The 18,993-nt window shown below is 63.6% G+C and overlaps 1 protein-coding gene across 1 annotated transcript; it reads left to right on the forward strand.

Annotated features, from left to right (window-relative positions):
* Positions 1 to 217: 217 nt before the first annotated feature.
* LOC309452107 (neurexin-2-beta-like) lies at positions 218 to 18,721 on the forward strand (the record flags this gene model as incomplete). Its single annotated transcript, XM_082076783.1, has 7 exons — positions 218 to 697; positions 5,310 to 5,491; positions 7,841 to 8,009; positions 10,031 to 10,120; positions 12,101 to 12,420; positions 13,478 to 13,556; positions 17,838 to 18,721. Coding segments are annotated over 7 exons (2,102 nt in total), but the record flags the coding sequence as incomplete, so codon positions are not given.
* Between the last annotated feature and the right edge of the window lie 272 nt (positions 18,722 to 18,993).

The raw sequence follows: 18,993 nt of genomic DNA on the forward strand, positions 1-18,993 counted from the left end.
TCCCCACTGGTGTCCCTGGTGTCCCCAGTGTCCCCAGCCCGGGCACTGAGGGGGCTCCTGTCTGGGACGTCACTGGGGTCCCCAGTTGCGTTATTGGGGTCCCTGGTGTCACTATTGTCCCTGTGTCCCCAGGGGGTGTCACTGGTGTCCCTGTGTCCCTGGGGGGGGTCACTGCTGCCATTACTGGGGTCACTTGTGTCCCCACTGGTGTCCCCAGCCCGGGCACTGAAGGGGCTCCTGTCTGGGACGTCACTGGGGTCCCTGGTGCCATTATTGGGGTCCCTGGTTGCGTTATTGGGGTCCCTGGTGTCACTATTGTCCCTGCGTCCCCAGGGGGTGTCCCCGTGTCCCCGAGGGGTGTCACTGGTGTCCCCACTGGTGTCCCTGGTGTCCCCAGCCCGGGCACTGGGGGGGCTCCTGTCTGGGACGTCACTGGGGTCCCTGGTTGCATTATTGGGGTCCCTGGTTGCGTCCCTGGGGTCCCCGTTGTCCCGGTGTCCCCGGGGGGGGTCGCGGTGTCCCCGGGGGGCGCTGCTGCTGCCCCTGCTGGCCCTGGCGCTGCTGCCCCCCCCCGCCGCCCCCGCCCGCGTCTCCTCCAGCCTCTCCACCACCCACCACGTTCACCATTTCCACCCGCGCGGCCGGGGGGGCCCCATCGCCATCAACCGCGCGCCCTTCCTGACGCGGGGGCACCACGGTGAGACTTCATCATCATCATCATCATCATCATCACCATCCTCACCATCCCCTCCCCTCCCCTTCCTGACGCGGGGCCACCACGGTGAGACTTCATCACCATCATCATCATCATCACCATCACCATCCCCTCCCCTCCCCTCCCCTTCCTGACGCGGGGGCACCACGGTGAGACTTCATCATCATCATCTTCATCATCATCTTCATCATCATCTTCATCACCATCACCATCCCCTCCCCTCCCCTTCCTGACGCGGGGCCACCACGGTGAGACTTCATCACCATCATCACCATCATCATCATCATCATCACCGTCCCCTCCCCTCCCCTCCCCTTCCTGACGCGGGGGCACCACGGTGAGACTTCATCATCATCATCTTCATCATCATCTTCATCATCATCTTCATCACCATCACCATCCCCTCCCCTCCCCTTCCTGACGCGGGGCCACCACGGTGAGACTTCATCACCATCATCATCATCATCATCACCATCCCCTCCCCTCCCCTCCCCTTCCTGACGCGGGGGCACCACGGTGAGACTTCATCACCATCATCATCATCACCATCACCATCATCACCATCCCCTCCCCTCCCCTTCCTGACGCGGGGGCACCACGGTGAGACCTTCATCGTCATCATCACCATCACCATCATCATCACCATCATCATCACCATCATCACCATCACCATCCTCACCATCCCCTCCCCTCCCCTCCCCTTCCTGACGCGGGGGCACCACGGTGAGACTTCATCACCATCATCATCATCACCATCATCATCATCATCATCACCATCACCATCCCCTCCCCTCCCCTTCCTGACGCGGGGCCACCACGGTGAGACCTTCATCATCATCACCACCATCACCATCATCATCACCATCATCACCATCATCCTCATCATCATCCTCATCATCATCCTCACCATCATCATCATCACCATCACCATCCTCACCATCCCCTCCCCTCCCCTTCCTCACGCGGGGCCACCACGGTGAGACCTTCATCATCACCATCATCACCATCATCACCTTCATCATCACCATCATCCTCACCATCATCATCCCCTCCCCTCCCCTTCCTCACATGGGGACACTACAGTGAGACCTTCATCATCATCATCTTCATCATCATCCTCTTCTTCTTCCTCCTCTTCCTTCTCATCCTCCTCTTCCTCTCCCCCTCCCCCACCCTTCCTCACCCAGTGGCATCACAGTGAGACCTTCATCCTCCTCATCCTCCTCCTCCTCCCCCTCAGTCTCCTCTTCCTCAGGTGCCCACGGACCTTCCTCTTCCTCCTCATGGTCTCCTGTTCCTCATTGTCCTTCTCACCTTCCTCTTCCTCCTCTTCCTCCTCTTTTCTCCTCCTCCTCATCTTTTCTCCTCCTCCTCTTCCTGCTCACATCCTTCCTCTTCCTCACCTTCCTCACCCGGGGACATTCTGGTGCGACCTTCCTCATCCTCCTCATCCTCCTCTTCTTCCTCTTCCTCCTCATCCTCTTCATCCTCATCCTCCAGCAGCCTTCGTCCTCACCCTCCTCCTCTTCCTCACCTCCTCCCTCCTCTTCTTTGCCTTCCTCCTCCTCTTCCTCCTCCTCCTCATGGTGGTCTCCTCCTGTTCTTCCTCCTCCTCCTCTTCTTCCTCCTCTTCCTCGCCTTCTTCCTCCTCTTCTTTGCCTTCCTCCTCCTCCTCTTCCTCACCTTCTCATGGTCGTCTCCTCCTCTTCTTCCTCCTCTTCCTCGTTCTCATGGTCTCATCTTCAGCCTCTTCTCATCCTCCTCTTCCTCCTCATGGTCTCCTCTTCCTCAGACACCCACCGACCTTCCTCTTCCTCCTCATCCTCATCTTCCTCACGGCCCTTCCTCTTCCTCCCTGGGGACCCACCAGCCTTCCTCCTCCTCCTCTTCTTCCTCCTCCTCCTCACCCTCATCCTCCTCCTTCCCGTGGTCTCCTCTTCCTCCTCCTCCTCTTTGCCGCCTTCCTCCTCCTCTTCCTCCTCCTCCTCTTCCTCCTCCTCCTCTTCCTCCTCCTCTTCCTCCTCTTCCTCTTCCTCCTCCTCCTCTTCCTCCTCCTCCTCATGGTCTCATGCTCTTCCTCCTCATCCTGGGGTCCCCGCCCCCATCTTCTTCCTCCTCCCCCTCCCCCTCCAGACCCCGCCCCCCCCATTTTCTTCCCCTCCCCCCCCTCCCCACCCCGGGACCACCGGGGTTGGGGGGATGGGCGGGTTGGGGGGATGGGCAGGTTGGAGGGGGAGGGGCGAGGTCTGTGGGGGTGCCCGTGCCCCCCCCCGTGCACACGCGCGTGTGTTTGTGTGTGGGGGTGGATGAGTGTGCGAGACCCGCGTGTGCCCCACGGCGCTGGGGGGGGGGAGGGGAGCCCTCGTGCAACCCCCAGATCCTCGTGCAAACCCCAGATCCTCGTGCAACCCCCAGATCCCTCGTGCAACCCCCAGATCCCCGTGCAAACCCCAGATCCTCGTGCAAACCCCAGATCCTCGTGCAACCCCCAGACCCTCGTGCAAACCCCAGACCCTCGTGCAAACCCCAGATCCCCCGTGCAAACCCCAGATCCTCGTGCAAACCCCAGATCCCTCGTGCAAACCCCAGATCCCCCGTGCAAACCCCAGATCCTCGTGCAACCCCCAGATCCTCGTGCAACCCCCAGATCCCCGTGCAACCCCCAGATCCCTCATGCAACCCCCAGATCCTCGTGCAAACCCCAGATCCCTCGTGCAAACCCCAGATCCTCGTGCAAACCCCAGATCCCCGTGCAAACCCCAGATCCTCGTGCAAACCCCAGATCCCCGTGCAACCCCCAGATCCTCGTGCAACCCCCAGATCCCTCGTGCAAACCCCAGATCCTCGTGCGAGGCCCCAGATCCCTCGTGCAAACCCCAGATCCTCGTGCAACCCCCAGATCCTCGTGCAACCCCCAGATCCCCGTGCAAACCCCAGATCCTCGTGCAACCCCCAGATCCTCGTGCAACCCCCAGATCCTCGTGCAAACCCCAGATCCTCGTGCAACCCCCAGATCCTCGTGCAAACCCCAGATCCTCGTGCAAACCCCAGATCCTCGTGCAAACCCCAGATCCCCGTGCACACCCCAGATCCCTCGTGCAAACCCCAGATCCTCGTGCAACCCCCAGATCCCCGTGCAACCCCCAGATCCTCGTGCAAACCCCAGATCCCTCGTGCAAACCCCAGATCCTCGTGCAAACCCCAGATCCCCGTGCAAACCCCAGATCCTCGTGCAACCCCCAGATCCTCGTGCAAACCCCAGTTTGGGCCCCTCCCCCAGTGTCTGGGTCCCCCCCTTTGTCCCCAACCCTGAGGTCCCCTTGACCCCCGTGACCTCTGACCTTTGACCCCTGTGTCCCCAGCCGGGTGGCACCTCCATCGCGTGACCCCGTGACCTGTCCCCCCGTCCCCAACCCTGGTGACCTGTCCCGTGTCCCCTGTGTCCCCCCGTCCCAAATCCCTGTGACCCCCGGGACCTGTCCTGTGTCCCCCCCCGCTGACCCGTGTCCCCACTGACCGTGTCCCCATGTCCCCTGTCCTGTGTCCCCCTGATGTGTCCCCTGTCCCATGTCCCATGTCCCTGTCCCCATGTCCTGTGTCCCCGTGTCCCCTGACGTGTCCCTGTCCCGTGTCCCTGTCCCGTGTCCCCTGACGTGTCCCTGTCCCCATGTCCCCTGATGTGTCCCCTGATGTGTCCCTGTCCCTGTCCCGTGTCCCCTGACGTCCCCATGTCCCCTGATGTGTCCCTGTCCCATGTCCCATGTCCTCTGTCCTGTGTCTCTGTCCCATGTCCCCATGTCCCTGTCCCGTGTCCCCTGACGTGTCCCTGTCCTGTGTCCCTGTTCCCATGTCCCATGTCCCCTGATGTGTCCCCATGTCCCTGTCCCCATGTCCCCATGTCCCCTGACGTGTCCCTGTCCTGTGTCCCCATGTCCCCTGTCCCATGCCCTGTGTCCCTGTCCCTGTCCCATGTCCCCATGTCCCTGTCCCGTGTCCCCTGACATGTCCCCTGACGTGTCCCTGTCCATGTCCTTGTCCCATGTCCCGTGTCCCCATGTCCCATGGTGTCCCCTGATGTGTCCCTGTCCCCATGTCCCTCTGATGTGTCCCCTGTCCCCATGTCCCCATGGCCCATGTCCCCTGATGTGTCCCTGTCTCTGTCCCATGTCCCCTGATGTGTCCCCTGATGTGTCCCCATGTCCCCTGACGCGTCCCCTGACGTCCCTGTGTCCCCATGTCCCCTGACGTGTCCCTGTCCCTGTCCCATGTCCCCTGTGTGTCCCCTGATGTGTCCCCATGTCCCCTGACGCGTCCCCTGACGTCCCTGTGTCCCCATGTCCCCTGACCTGTCCCTGTCCCCATGTCCCATTGTGTCCCCTGACGCGTCCCCGCTGTCCCTCTGTCCCCATGTCCCCTGACGCGTCCCCTGACGCCCCGTGTCCCCACGTCCCTGACGTGTCCATGTCCCATGTCCCTGTCCCCTGACGTGTCCCCATGTCCCCATGTCCCCTGTCCCTGACGCGTCCCCTGATGTGTCCCCTGACGCGTCCCCATGTCCCATGTCCCTGTCCCCTGACGCGTCCCCGTCCCGCAGCCGGCACCACGTTCATCTTCGGCAAAGGCGGCGCCTCCATCACGTACACGTGGCCGCCCAACGAGCGGCCGAGCACCCGCGTGGACCGGCTGGCGCTGGGGCTCAGCACCCGCCAGCTCGAGGCCGTGGTGCTGCGGGTGGAGAGCGCGGCCGGGCTGGGCGACTTCCTGCAGCTGCACATTGTGAGTGTGGGGACACGGGACATCATGGGACATGGGACATCATGGGACACATGGGGACATGGGGACATCATGGGGACATGGGACATCATGGGACATGGGACATCATGGGGACATGGGGACATGGGACATCATGGGGACATGGGGACATCATGGGGACATCATGGGACATGGGGCCATGGGGACACCGTGGTGCTGCGGGTGGAGAGCGCGGCCGGGCTGGGGGACTTCCTGCAGCTGCACATTGTGAGTGTGGGGACACGGGACATCATGGGACATGGGACATCATGGGACATCATGGGGACACCATGGGGACATGGGCCATGGGGACATGGGACATCATGGGGACATCATGGGACATCATGGGGACATGGGACATCATGGGGACACCATGGGGACATGGGGACATGGGCCATGGGGACACCGTGGTGCTGCGGGTGGAGAGCGCGGCCGGGCTGGGCGACTTCCTGCAGCTCCACATTGTGAGTGTGGGGACACGGGACATCATGGGGACATGGGACATCATGGGACACATGGGGACATGGGGACATCATGGGGACATGGGACATCATGGGACACATGGGACATGGGGACATCATGGGGACATGGGGACATGGGACATCATGGGGACATGGGACATCATGGGACACCATGGGGACACCGTGGTGCTGCGGGTGGAGAGCGCGGCCGGGCTGGGGGACTTCCTGCAGCTGCACATTGTGAGTGTGGGGACACGGGACATCATGGGACATGGGACATCATGGGACATCATGGGGACATGGGACATGGGACATCACGGGACATCATGGGGACATGGGACATGGGGACATGGGGCCATGGGGACACCGTGGTGCTGCGGGTGGAGAGCGCGGCCGGGCTGGGGGACTTCCTGCAGCTGCACATTGTGAGTCATGGGGACATGGGGACATCATGGGACATCATGGGACATCATGGGACATCATGGGACATGGGGACATGATGGGGACATGGGACATCATGGGACACCATGGGACACCATGGGATATGGGGACATCATAGAGATAGCACAGGGACAGCCCGGGGTCAGACATGAGACACCATGGGACATCATGGGGACATCATGGGACTTATGGGATATATGGGACACATGGGACATGGGGACATCATGGGACATCATGGGGACATCATGAGACATGGGGACATCATGGGACATATGGGACACATGGGACACCATGGGACATCATGGGGACATCATGGGACATATGGGATATATGGGACACATGGGACACCATGGGACATCATGGGACATATGGGATATATGGGATATATGGGACACATGGGACATGGGGACATCATGGGACACATGGGGACATGGGGACACTGGGGCCTGGGGACCTTCCTGCAGCTGCACACGGTGAGTGAGGAATGGGGGTCAGTCTGTGGGTCACTCTATGGTCTATGGGTCACTCTATGGTCTATGGGTCTATGGGTCACTCTATGGTCTATGGGTCACTCTATGGTCTATGGTCTATGGGTCACTCTATGGTCTATGGGTCACTCTATGGTCTATGGGTCTATGGGTCACTCTATGGTCTATGGGTCACTCTATGGTCTATGGGTCTATGGGTCAGTCTGTGGTCTATGGGTCACTCTATGGTCTATGGGTCTGTGGGTCACTCTATGGTCTATGGGTCTATGGGTCACTCTATGGTCTATGGGTCTGTGGGTCACTCTATGGTCTATGGGTCTATGGGTCACTCTATGGTCTATGGGTCTGTGGGTCACTCTATGGTCTATGGGTCTATGGGTCACTCTATGGTCTATGGGTCACTCTATGGTCTGTGGGTCTATGGGTCACTCTATGGTCTATGGGTCAGTCTGTGGTCTATGGGTCAATCTATGGGTCAATCTATGGGTCAGTCTGTGGTCTGTGGGTCACTCTATGGTCTATGGGTCAGTCTGTGGTCTATGGGTCACTCTATGGGTCAGTCCATGATCTGTGGGTCAGTCCATGATCTATGGGTCTGCCCCCCATGTCCCCACAGGTGCAGGGGATGGTTGGGGTGCTGTGGGTCAGTCTGTGGGTCAGTCTGTGGGTCAGTCTGTGGGTCAGTCCATGATCTGTGGGTCAGTCTGTGGGTCAGTCTGTGATCTGTGGGTCAGTCTGTGGGTCAGTCTGTGGGTCAGTCCGTGATCTGTGGGTCACTCTGTGGGTCAGTCTGTGGGTCAGTCCGTGATCTGTGGGTCAATCTGTGGGTCAGTCCGTGATCTATGGGTCTGCCCCCCATGTCCGCAGGTGCGGGGGATGGTGGGGGTGCTGTGGGTCAGTCTGTGGGTCAGTCCGTGATCTATGGGTCTGCCCCATGTCCGCAGGTGCGGGGGATGGTCGGGGTGCTGTTCAACGTGGGCACCGAGGACATTGCTCTGCAGGAGCCGGCGCCCGTGAGCGACGGGCGCTTCCACGTGGTTCGGTTCACGCGCAGCGGCGGCAACGCCACCCTGCAGGTGGACGGGGGCGCCGTGCACGAGAGATACCCCCCAGGTACCCTATGGACACCCTATGGACCCCTATGGACCCCTATAGACACCTATAGACACCCCTAGGGAGCCACCCTGCAGGTGGACGGGGGCGCCGTGCACGAGAGATACCCCCCAGGTACCCTATGGACACCCTATGGACCCCTATAGACACCCCTAGGGAGCCACCCTGCAGGTGGACGGGGGCGCCGTGCACGAGAGATACCCCCCAGGTACCCTATGGACACCCTATGGACCCCTATGGACCCCTATAGACACCTATAGACACCCCTAGGGAGCCACCCTGCAGGTGGACGGGGGCGCCGTGCACGAGAGATACCCCCCAGGTACCCTATAGATACTCTATGGACCCCTATGGACACCTATAGACACCCTATGGACACCTCTAGACACCTATGGACACCCCTAGGGAGCCCCCCTGCAGGTGGACGGGGGCGCCGTGCACGAGAGAGACCCCCCCATAGAACCCTATGGCACCCTATAGCATCCATATGTACCCCTGTAGCATCCGTATGAACCCCTGTAGCATCCTTATGTACCCCTATAGCACCCTTATGTACCCCTATAGCACCCATAGGGTCGCCCCAGAGCACCCAGAGCCCCCTGCACGAGCAGCGCCCCCTATAGAATCCATAGGGACCCTCCATAGCACCCACAGGGCCCCGAGACCCCCCGGGTGCCCCCTATGGCCCCATAGACACCGACACCCCATAGCGACCCTATAGCACCCATAGGCACCTCCCAGTGACCCCGCAGCACCCATAGGTGCCCCCATACCCAGCGACCCCCCCATGGCACCCATGGGTGCCCCATAGGCCCCTATAGCCCCATAGGCCCCCGTAGCCCCACCCCCCGGCTGCCCCTCCCCCGCTAATTAAGGCACTAATTAAAGCAGCGACCCCTAACGAGGGCACTAACGAACGGCCCCTCCCCCGCCCCCTAACGGCCCCATAAAGGCCCCATAACCCCCCTCCCCCCCCCGGCCACGCCCACCGGTGACGTCATGGCCACGCCCACTGGGCCCATCACGGCCACGCCCACTGGGGGGCAACACGGCCACGCCCACCGGTGACATCACGGCCACGCCCACGGGGACACACGCAGGGTGAGGCCGCGGTGACGTCACGGTGACATCACGACACGGTGACATCACAGTTGTGTCCTGATGACGTCACAGTGCCATTGTGGTGACACCAGCAGTGACGTCACGGCCACGTGACGGCGACACCCGTGGGGACATTCGGGTTGTGTGCTGGGGCCATCACGGTGACGTCACAGTGACATCACAGTGACATCACAATGACATCACAGTGGCACTTCTGGTGACATCACAGCAACATCACAATGACGTCACAGTGGCACCGCTGGTAATGCGACACTGACATCACAGTGACATCATACTCACATCAATGACATCACAGTGACATCACGCTCACATCACAGTGACACTGCTGGTGATGCCATAGTGACATCACAGTGACATCACAGTGACATCACAATGACATCACAGTGACACTGGTGGTGACATCACAGTGACATCACAGTGACATCACAGTGACGTCATACATCACAGTGACACTACTGGTGATGCCACAGTGACATCACAGTGACATCACAGTGACATCACAGTGACCTCACAGTGAGTATCACGCTCACCTCACAGTGACATCACAGTGACATCACGCTCAGATCACAGTGACATCACAGTGACATCACAGTGACATCACCGTGTCCCGCTGCCACCGCGGTGCCCCCTGGTGGGCGTGTCCTTGTCCTCTCCCCTGGGCGTGTCCGTGGGCGTGTCCCCGAGTGGGCGTGTCCCCGTTGTGGGCGTGTCCCCGAGTGGGCGTGTCCCCGTTGTGGGCGTGTCCCCGTTGTGGGCGTGTCCCCGGGCAAGCCCATGGGCCAGCCGGTGGGTGTGCCCATGTCCATGGGCGTGTCCCCGTGTGGGCGTGTCCCGAGTGGGCGTGCCCGGTGGGCGTGTCCCGGTGGGCGTGGCGTGACTGTGTCCTCCTCCCTCCCAAGGCAGCGGGGACAGCGAGCGGCTGGCGCTGGCGCGGCAGCGAATCCCCTTCCGCCTGGGGCGGGTGGTGGACGAATGGCTGCTGGACAAAGGTAACGGGCCCCGCCCACCGCGCCCGCCCCGCCCACCGCGCCCGGACGCCTGGGTCCCGCAGCCTCGGCACCCGGATGCTCGTGGGGCCAGATGTTTGGGACCCAAATGTTTGGGACCCGGATGCTCAGGGATCCAGATGTTTGGGATCCGGATGCTCAGGGACCTGAATGTTTGAGACCCAAATGCTCATGGATCCAGATGTTTGGGACCCATATGTTTGGGACCTGGATGCTCGTGGATCCAGATGTTCATGGGTCCAGATGTTTTGGACCCGGATGCTCGGGGACCTGGATGTCTGGGACCCAAATACTCGCGGGTCCAGATGTTTGGGGACCCAAAGGTTCGTGGATCCAGATGTTTGGGACCCATATGCTCATGGATCCAGATGTTTTGGGACCTGGATGTTTAGGGACCCTGATGATAATGGATCCAGATGTCTGGGACCCAGATGTACAGGGACCCAGATGTTTGGGACCCGAACACTCCAGGGATCCAGATGTTTGGGACCCCAATATTTGTGGCCCAGATGTTTGGGACCTGGATGCTCATGGATCCAGATGTTCGGCTCCCTGATGTCTGGGACCCACATACTGGGGGACCTGGGCAATTGGGGACCCAGATGTTTGGGGTCCAGATGTTCAGGTCCGTGGGGTTCCAGGACCCAGATATTTGGAGACCAGATGTTTGGGGACCCAGGAGTCCTGGACCCAGGTGTTTGAGGTCCCAGCCACTTGGGGACCCAGGCATCCGGGCCCCAGATGTTTGGGGACCCAGGCGTCCGGGCCCCCCCCATCCCCAGGGACCTCCCTGTCCAGGGACCCAGGCGTCCGGCCCCCCCTCCCGCCATGAACCCCCATAACCCCGTTAACCCCCCCATTAACCGCCCCCTAACGAGCGAGCGCTGCCCACCCGCTAAACCCTCTAACGGCCAATTAACCCCCCACTAATTAGCGACTGATTGGCCCAGGGAGGAGCCACACGGGGGGTGGGGCCCCTGAACCCATGGGCGGGGTGGGCGTGTCCCTGGCTTGGCCCCGCCCCCTGCAGGCCGCCATGTGCGGGGGTGGGCGGGGCCTGAGGGGGCGTGGCTACGTGTGGGCGGGGCCATGACCCCACCTTGGCCCCGCCCCCATCTACACCAGCCAGCCCCTGGTGCATTGGGGGGGAGGGGGGTTGATGGGTCCGGGTGGGGTCAGGGCGTGGTCAGTGAGTCTGGGCGGGGCCGGGGTGGGCGTGGCCACCAGTGGGCGTGTCCCTGAGCGGCCCCGCCCCCTGCAGGCCGCCAGCTGCCCCCATTCACCCCCCAGACCACCATGCGCATGGGGGGGCTGGGTGGGGTCAGTGAGTCTGGGTGGGGTCTGGGCGGGGTCTGGGTGGGCGTGTCCCCTCGTGGGCGTGTCCCTGACCGGCCCCGCCCCCCCTTAGCCCGTCAGCTGACCATCTTCAGCAGCCAGGCGCTGGTGCATGGGGGGTGTTTGATGGCTCAGGGCGGGGTCTGGGCGGGGTCAGGGTGGGCGTGGTCCCAAGTGGGCGTGTCCCTGACTGGCCCCGCCCCCCTTAGCCCGTCAGCTGACCATCTTCAGCAGCCAGGCGCTGGTGCATGGGGGGTGTTTGATGGCTCAGGGTGGGGTCAACGGCTCAGGGCAGGGTCTGGGCGGGGTCAGGGTGGGCGTGTCCCCCAGTGGGCGTGTCCCTGACCGGCCCCGCCCCCTTAGCCCGTCAGCTGACCATCTTCAACAGCCAGGCACTGGTGTGGGTGGGGTCAATGGGTCCGGCTGTGGTTGGGGCGGGGGCGGGGGGGCGTGTCCCCCAGTGGGCGTGTCCCTGACCGGCCCCGCCCCCCCCAGGCCGCCAGCTGACCATCTTCAACAGCCAGGCGCTGGTGTGGGTGGGGTCAATGGGTCCGGCTGTGGTTGGGGCGGGGGCGGGTGGGCGTGGCCCCCAGTGGGCGTGTCCCTGACCGGCCCCGCCCCCCCCAGGCCGCCAGCTGACCATCTTCAACAGCCAGGCGCTGGTGCGGGTCGGGGGCGGCGAGCGGGGCCGCCCGTTCCAGGGGCAGCTCTCGGGGCTCTACTACAACGGGCTGAAGCTGCTGGCGCTGGCGGCCGAGGGGCACCCCAGGGTGCGCCTGGAGGGCGACCTGCGCCTGGTGGGGGAGCCGGCCCCGCCCCCCGCCCCGCCCGGCGCCACGCCCGCCCCGCCCGACATGGCCACCACCATCATGGAGACCACCACCACCATGGCCACCACCACCACCCGCAGGGGGCGCTCGCCCACCCTGCGCGACACCGTGGCGCAGGTGGGGGCGGGGGGGACATGGCGGGGTATGGGGACATGGGGGACACTGGGGGATATGGGGACATGGGGGGATATGGGGACATGGGGGGATATGGGGACATGGGGGGATATGGGGACATTGGGGGACACTGGGGGATATGGGGGACACTGGGGATATGGGGACATGGGGGGATATGGGGACAAGGGGGACATGGGGGGGTATGGGGACATGGGGGGCTATGGGGACAAGGGGGACATGGGGACAAGGGGGACATGGGGGGACGTCGGGACATCGGGGGATATGGGGACATGGGGGACATTGGGGGATATGGGGACATGGGGGGATATGGGGACAAGGGGGACACTGGGGAATAGGGGGACATTGGGGGACACTGGGGGATATGGGGATATGGGGGGACATGGGGGATATGGGAGGCTATGGGGACATGGGGGGATATGGGGACATGGGGGACAATGAGGGATATGGGGAATATGGGGACATGGGGGACAATGAGGGATATGGGGAATATGGGGACATGGGGACATTGGGGGATATGGGGGACATGGGGGATATGGGGACATAGGGACATGGGGGACATTAGGGGATATGGGGGGATATGGGGACATGGGGGACATGGGGGACATGGGGGATATGGGGGGATGTGGGGACATGGGGGACACTGGGTAATATGGGGACATTGGGGGATATGGGGAATATGGGGACATGGGGGACACTGGGGCATAGGGGGGATATGGGGGGATGTGGGGGGTGTGGGGGTATGGGGGACATGGGGACATTAAAGGACATGGGGGACACTGGGGGATATGGGGGACATTGGGGGATATGGGGGGACATGGGGACATGGGGGGATATGGGGACATGGGGGATATGTGGGGACATGGGTCAGATGTGGGGACACAGTGGGGACAGGGGGACGTGGGGGAGACAGGAGGGTGTGTGGGGGGTGGGGGTGTCCCGGACGCCTGGGTCCCTGGGGGTCTGGGGGGTCGGGGGTCCCCAGGGGTCCCGGACGCCTGGGTCCCCGGGTGAGCGCCCCCTCCCCTCCCCTCCCCCCCAGAACACGGACGATCTCCTGGTGGCCTCGGCCGAGTGTCCCAGCGACGACGAGGACCTGGAGGAGTGTGAGCCCGGGACAGGTGGGTGCGGCCCCGCCCACGGACACGCCCACGGACACGCCCACGGACACGCCCACGGACACGCCCCGACACTCCCCCACAAATCAGGACACACCCACTGAGACCTGAACACGCCCACTGGCACACCCACTGACACACCCAGAAATGCCCACTGCCCCCCAGACGCACCCAGACACGCCCACTGACACCTGGACACGCCCACTGACGCACCTGGACACGCCCACTGACACACCTGGACACGCCCAGACATACACGGACATCCCATTGATACACCCAGATACACCTGGACGCACCCAGACACCCCGCTGACACACCCACTGACACCTGGACACGCCCGGACACACCCACTGACACACCCACTGACCCAGACACACCCATTGACACACCCACTGACACACCCACTGACCCAGACACACCCATTGACACACCCACTGACACCTGGACACGCCCGGACACACCCACTGACACACCCACTGACCCAGACACACCCATTGACACACCCACTGACACCTGGACACGCCCGGACACACCCACTGACACACCCACTGACCCAGACACACCCATTGACACACCCACTGACACCTGGACACGCCCAGACACACCAGACACACCTGCACACACCCATAGACACACCCAGTGACACACCCAGTGACATCAGACACACCTGCACACACCCTGCCACGCCCACTGACACACCCATAGATACACCCAGTGACACCCAGACACACCCAGTGATACACCCAGTGACCTGGACACACCCATTGACACACCCATTGACACCTGGACACGACCGGATACACCCAGTGACACAACCAGACACACCCACAGACACACCCAGTGACCTGGGCACACCCATTGACACACCCGTTGACAAGGACACACCCATTGACACACCCATTGACACCTGGACACGCCGAGACACACCTGCACACACCCACTGACACACCCAGTGACCCAGGCACACCCACTGACACCTGGACACACCCAGACACACCCACTGACACACCCAGTGACCCAGACACACCCACTGACACCTGGACACACCCAGACACACCCACTGACACACCCAGTGACACAGACACACCCATTGACACACCCACTGACACCTGGACACGCCCAGACACACCCAGTGACACACCCAGTGACCCAGACACACCCATTGACACACCCACTGACACCTGGACACACCCAGACACACCCAGTGACACACCCAGTGACCCAGACACACCCAGTGACACACCCACTGACCCAGACACACCCATTGACACACCCACTGACACCTGGACACACCCAGACACACCCAGTGACACACCCAGTGACCCAGACACACCCACTGACACACCCAGTGACACACCCAGTGACACACCCACTGACCCAGACACACCCACTGACACACCCACTGACACACCCAGTGACACAGACACACCCAGTGACACACCCACTGACACCTGGACACACCCAGACACACCCAGTGACACACCCAGTGACCCAGACACACCCACTGACACACCCACTGACACACCCAGTGACACAGACACACCCAGTGACACGCCCACTGACACACCCAGTGACACGCCCACTGACACGCCCACCCCCATTATTCCCCTCACACCCGCGTGTGTCTGGGGACACGGTCACACACACACACACACCCCCCCCCGTGTGCACAAGAGCCGCTCACACGCACACACTCGTGCACAGACCCCCCCGTGCACGCCCCGCCCACGGCCCCGCCCACGGCCCCGCCCACACGCGTGTGCCCCGTGCAAGCCCCGCCCGCCCACCCCCCCAGACAGACGGACGGACAGCCAGGGAGGGGACCCCGGCGTCCGGGGGTCACCCCCACGTGTGAAGCTGTCACACCCCTGCCCCTCCCCCCATGCGCAGCACCCACGGGTGTCCCCCGGACGCCTGGGTCCCTCCCCGAACTCCTGGGTCCCTCCCCGGACACCTGGGTCCTTCCCGGACGCCTGGGTCCCCCCTGAACTCCTGGGTCCCTCCCGAACTCCTGGGTCCCTCCTGAACTCCTGGGTCCCCCCCGAACTCCTGGGTCCCCCCCGAACTCCTGGGTCCCTCCCCGAACTCCTGGGTCCCTCCCCGGACGCCTGGGTCCCTCCCGGACGCCTGGGTCCTCCCAGCACCCACAGGTGTCCACCGGACGCCTGGGTCCCCCAAGGGCTGAGAGGGGGACGGACAGACAGATGGATGATGGACAAGGGGAGAACAGACAGACAGACGGACAGATGGCGGATGGAGGGACAGGTGGATGATGGACAGACGGACAGACAGGCGATGGGCTCAGGGACGGACAGACGGACAGGCGGGAAGCGTGACGGTGGGCGAACGGGTGGACGGACAGACGGACACGTGGATGGAGTGAAGGACGGGAGGATGGACAGATGGACGGATGGAATCCAGGACGGGTCCGGGGACAGACAGACGGACACGGGGCTGCACGGACACGGGGGCGGATGGACAGACGGACGGATGGACAGACGGACAGAGGAAGGATCAGGGACGGTGGTAGAGGGACAGACGGACGCCCCGTGGCCGGACAGAGGGACAGCAGGACAGAGGGACAGACAGACAGGGGACAGAGGGACAGCAGGACAGAGGGACAGACAGACAGGGGACAGAGGGACAAGGGGACAGCAGGACACACGGATAGGAGACAGAGGGACAGACTGACAGGGAACAGAGGGACAGACGGCCAGCAGGACACACGGCCAGGGGACAGAGGGACAGGGGGACAGACGGACATGGGGACAGAGGGACAGGGGGACAGATGGACGGGGACACATGGACAGACTGACAGGGGATAGAGGGATAGACGGACGCATGGCTGGGGGTCAGATGGACACGGGGACAGACGGCCAGGGGTCAGAGGGACAGACGGACAGGGGGACACGGGGACAGACAGACAGGGGGACATGAGGGACAAACGGACATGGGGACAGAGGGACAGACGGCCAGGGGTCAGAGGGACAGATGGACAGGGGGACATGGGGACGGACGGACATGGGGACAGACGGACATGGGGACAGACGGACAGGGGGACATGGGGTCAGAGGGACAGACGGACAGGGGGACATGGGGACAGAGGCCAGAGCGACACGGGGACAGACGGACAGGGGTCAGACGGACATGGGGACAGACGGACAGGGGACAGACGGACACGGGGACGGACGGACATGGGGACGGACAGACGGACAGGGGTCAGACGAACATGGGGACAGACGGCCAGGGGTCAGAGGGACAGATGGACACGGGGACAGACGGACATGGGGACAGACGGACATGGGGACAGAGGGACAAACGGACACGGGGATGGACGGCCAGGGGTCAGAGGGACATGGGGACAGACGGACACACAGACAGGGGTCAGAGGGACAGACGGACAGGGGGACATGGGGACAGATGGACATGGGGACAGACGGACACACAGACAGGGGTCAGAGGGACAGACGGACATGGGGACAGACGGACATGGGGACAGACGGCCAGGGGTCAGAGGGACAGATGGACATGGGGACAGACGGACACACAGACAGGGGACAGAGGCCAGAGCGACACGGGGACAGACGGACAGGGGTCAGACGGACAGACGGACAGGGGACGGACGGCCAGGGGGACATGGGGACAGACGGACATGGGGACGGACGGACATGGGGACGGACGGACAGGGGGACGGACGGACATGGGGACAGACGGACATGGGGACAGACGGACACGGGGACAGACGGACATGGGGTCGGACGGACAGACGGACATGGGGACAGGGGTCAGACGGACATGGGGACAGACGGACATGGGGACAGACGGACACGGGGACGGCCAGGGGTCAGAGGTCAGGGGTCAGAGGTCAGGGCTCAGCGCCCCTCCCCCGCGCGCCGTCTCACCGAGTGTTTTCTCTTCTTCCCTTTCTGTTCTTTTCTCTCCTTTCCGTTCCATTTTGTGCCTTTTCGTTGTTTCCTCGTTCCCTTTGGTTCCGGTTCCGTTTCTTTTCCTTGTTTTCCGGTTGTTTTTCTCTCCGTTTCCGTTTCCTTCCTGCAATTTGCCTTTTTTTCTCCTCCACGCTAAAATCACCCGGCCCCGCCCCGCGATGTAAGTTCAACCGGCAACGACCAACAAAAAAAAGGGATTAATTAATTAATTAACAGCTCATTATGCTAATGACGCGCGGGGGGGTCGGGGGGGGCCGGGGGGGGCCCGGCGGGGGGTGACGCGCCCCCCCCTCTCCCCCCCCCCCCCCCCTTTTTCCCGCCCTTTTTGTCTCCACAGGCGGTGAACTCGTGCTGCCCGCGGCCCCGCCCACCGGGGGCGGAGCCCCCCACGCCCCGCCCCCGTTCCCCAGCGCGGGCGGGGCCGCCGCGTGCGGGCCGGACTGTGAGGAGCCCTCGGGCTTCGCGTCCGGGGAGGCGGCGGCCGATCCCAACGCGCCCCCCGCGGACGACGAGGATTTTGGCGGGCAACGCGGCCCGGGCGAAACCATTGAGGAGGGGGGGGGGGATATGGCGGCGCCGCGGCCGCGCGGCGCCGTGCTCACCGAGCCCCCCCCCCCCACCGTGGCCGTGGCGTTGCCGGGGTTGTTACCGGCGGGCGAACGGCACCCCCGGGAGGGGGGGGGTGGCGGGGGGGGTGGGGGTAGGGGGGGGGTTAGGCGGGCGCCCCCCCCGCGTGACGCCGCCGGTGGTGACGCCCCGCCCCGCGCTGGTTGTGCCCACAGCAGCGCCCCCTGGCGCCGTGGAGGTGGTGCGGGAGGCGGGCGGCACCACGGGCATGGTGGTCGGGATCGTGGCGGCCGCCGCGCTCTGTATCCTCATCCTGCTCTACGCCATGTACAAGTACCGCAACCGGGACGACGGCTCCGGCTTCCCCGGGGAGCCCCACCCGCACCGCTTGGCGGGAAACGGCCCCCCCGGCCCCGCGGGAGCGGCCGCTGCCCGCAACACAGCGGAGGGGCCGCCGGGGTGTCCCCCCCCAAGGAGAAAGTGGCACCGTCCGGCCCCGCCAAAGCGCCCGGGAGGGGCCGGCGGAACAAGGACAAGGAGTATTATGTGTAGGGGGGGGCACGGACCCCCGGGGACCCCATCGGTGACCCCGCGGTGACCCGCGGTGACACCCCCGGGGATCCCCCGGGAACCCCATCGGTGACCCCGCGGTGACCCCCCCCGGGGATCCCCGGTGACGCCATCGGTGACTTCCGGTGACCCCGCGGTGACCCCCCCCGGGATTCCCTGGGGACCCCATCGGTGACCCGCGGTGACCCCCCCGGGGATTCCCCGGTGACCCCCGCGGTGACACCCCCGGGGACTCCCTGGGACCACCCCAGTGACGTCATCGGTGACCCCGGTGACACCCCCGGGGATCCCCCGGTGACCCCCGGGAACCCCATCGGTGACCCCCGGTGACCTCCGCGGTGACCCCCGGTGACCCC

The sequence above is a fragment of the Streptopelia decaocto genome (assembly GCF_964273445.1).
Source record: "Streptopelia decaocto genome assembly, contig: HAP1_SCAFFOLD_2177, whole genome shotgun sequence".
NCBI classification, from domain to species: domain Eukaryota; kingdom Metazoa; phylum Chordata; class Aves; order Columbiformes; family Columbidae; genus Streptopelia; species Streptopelia decaocto.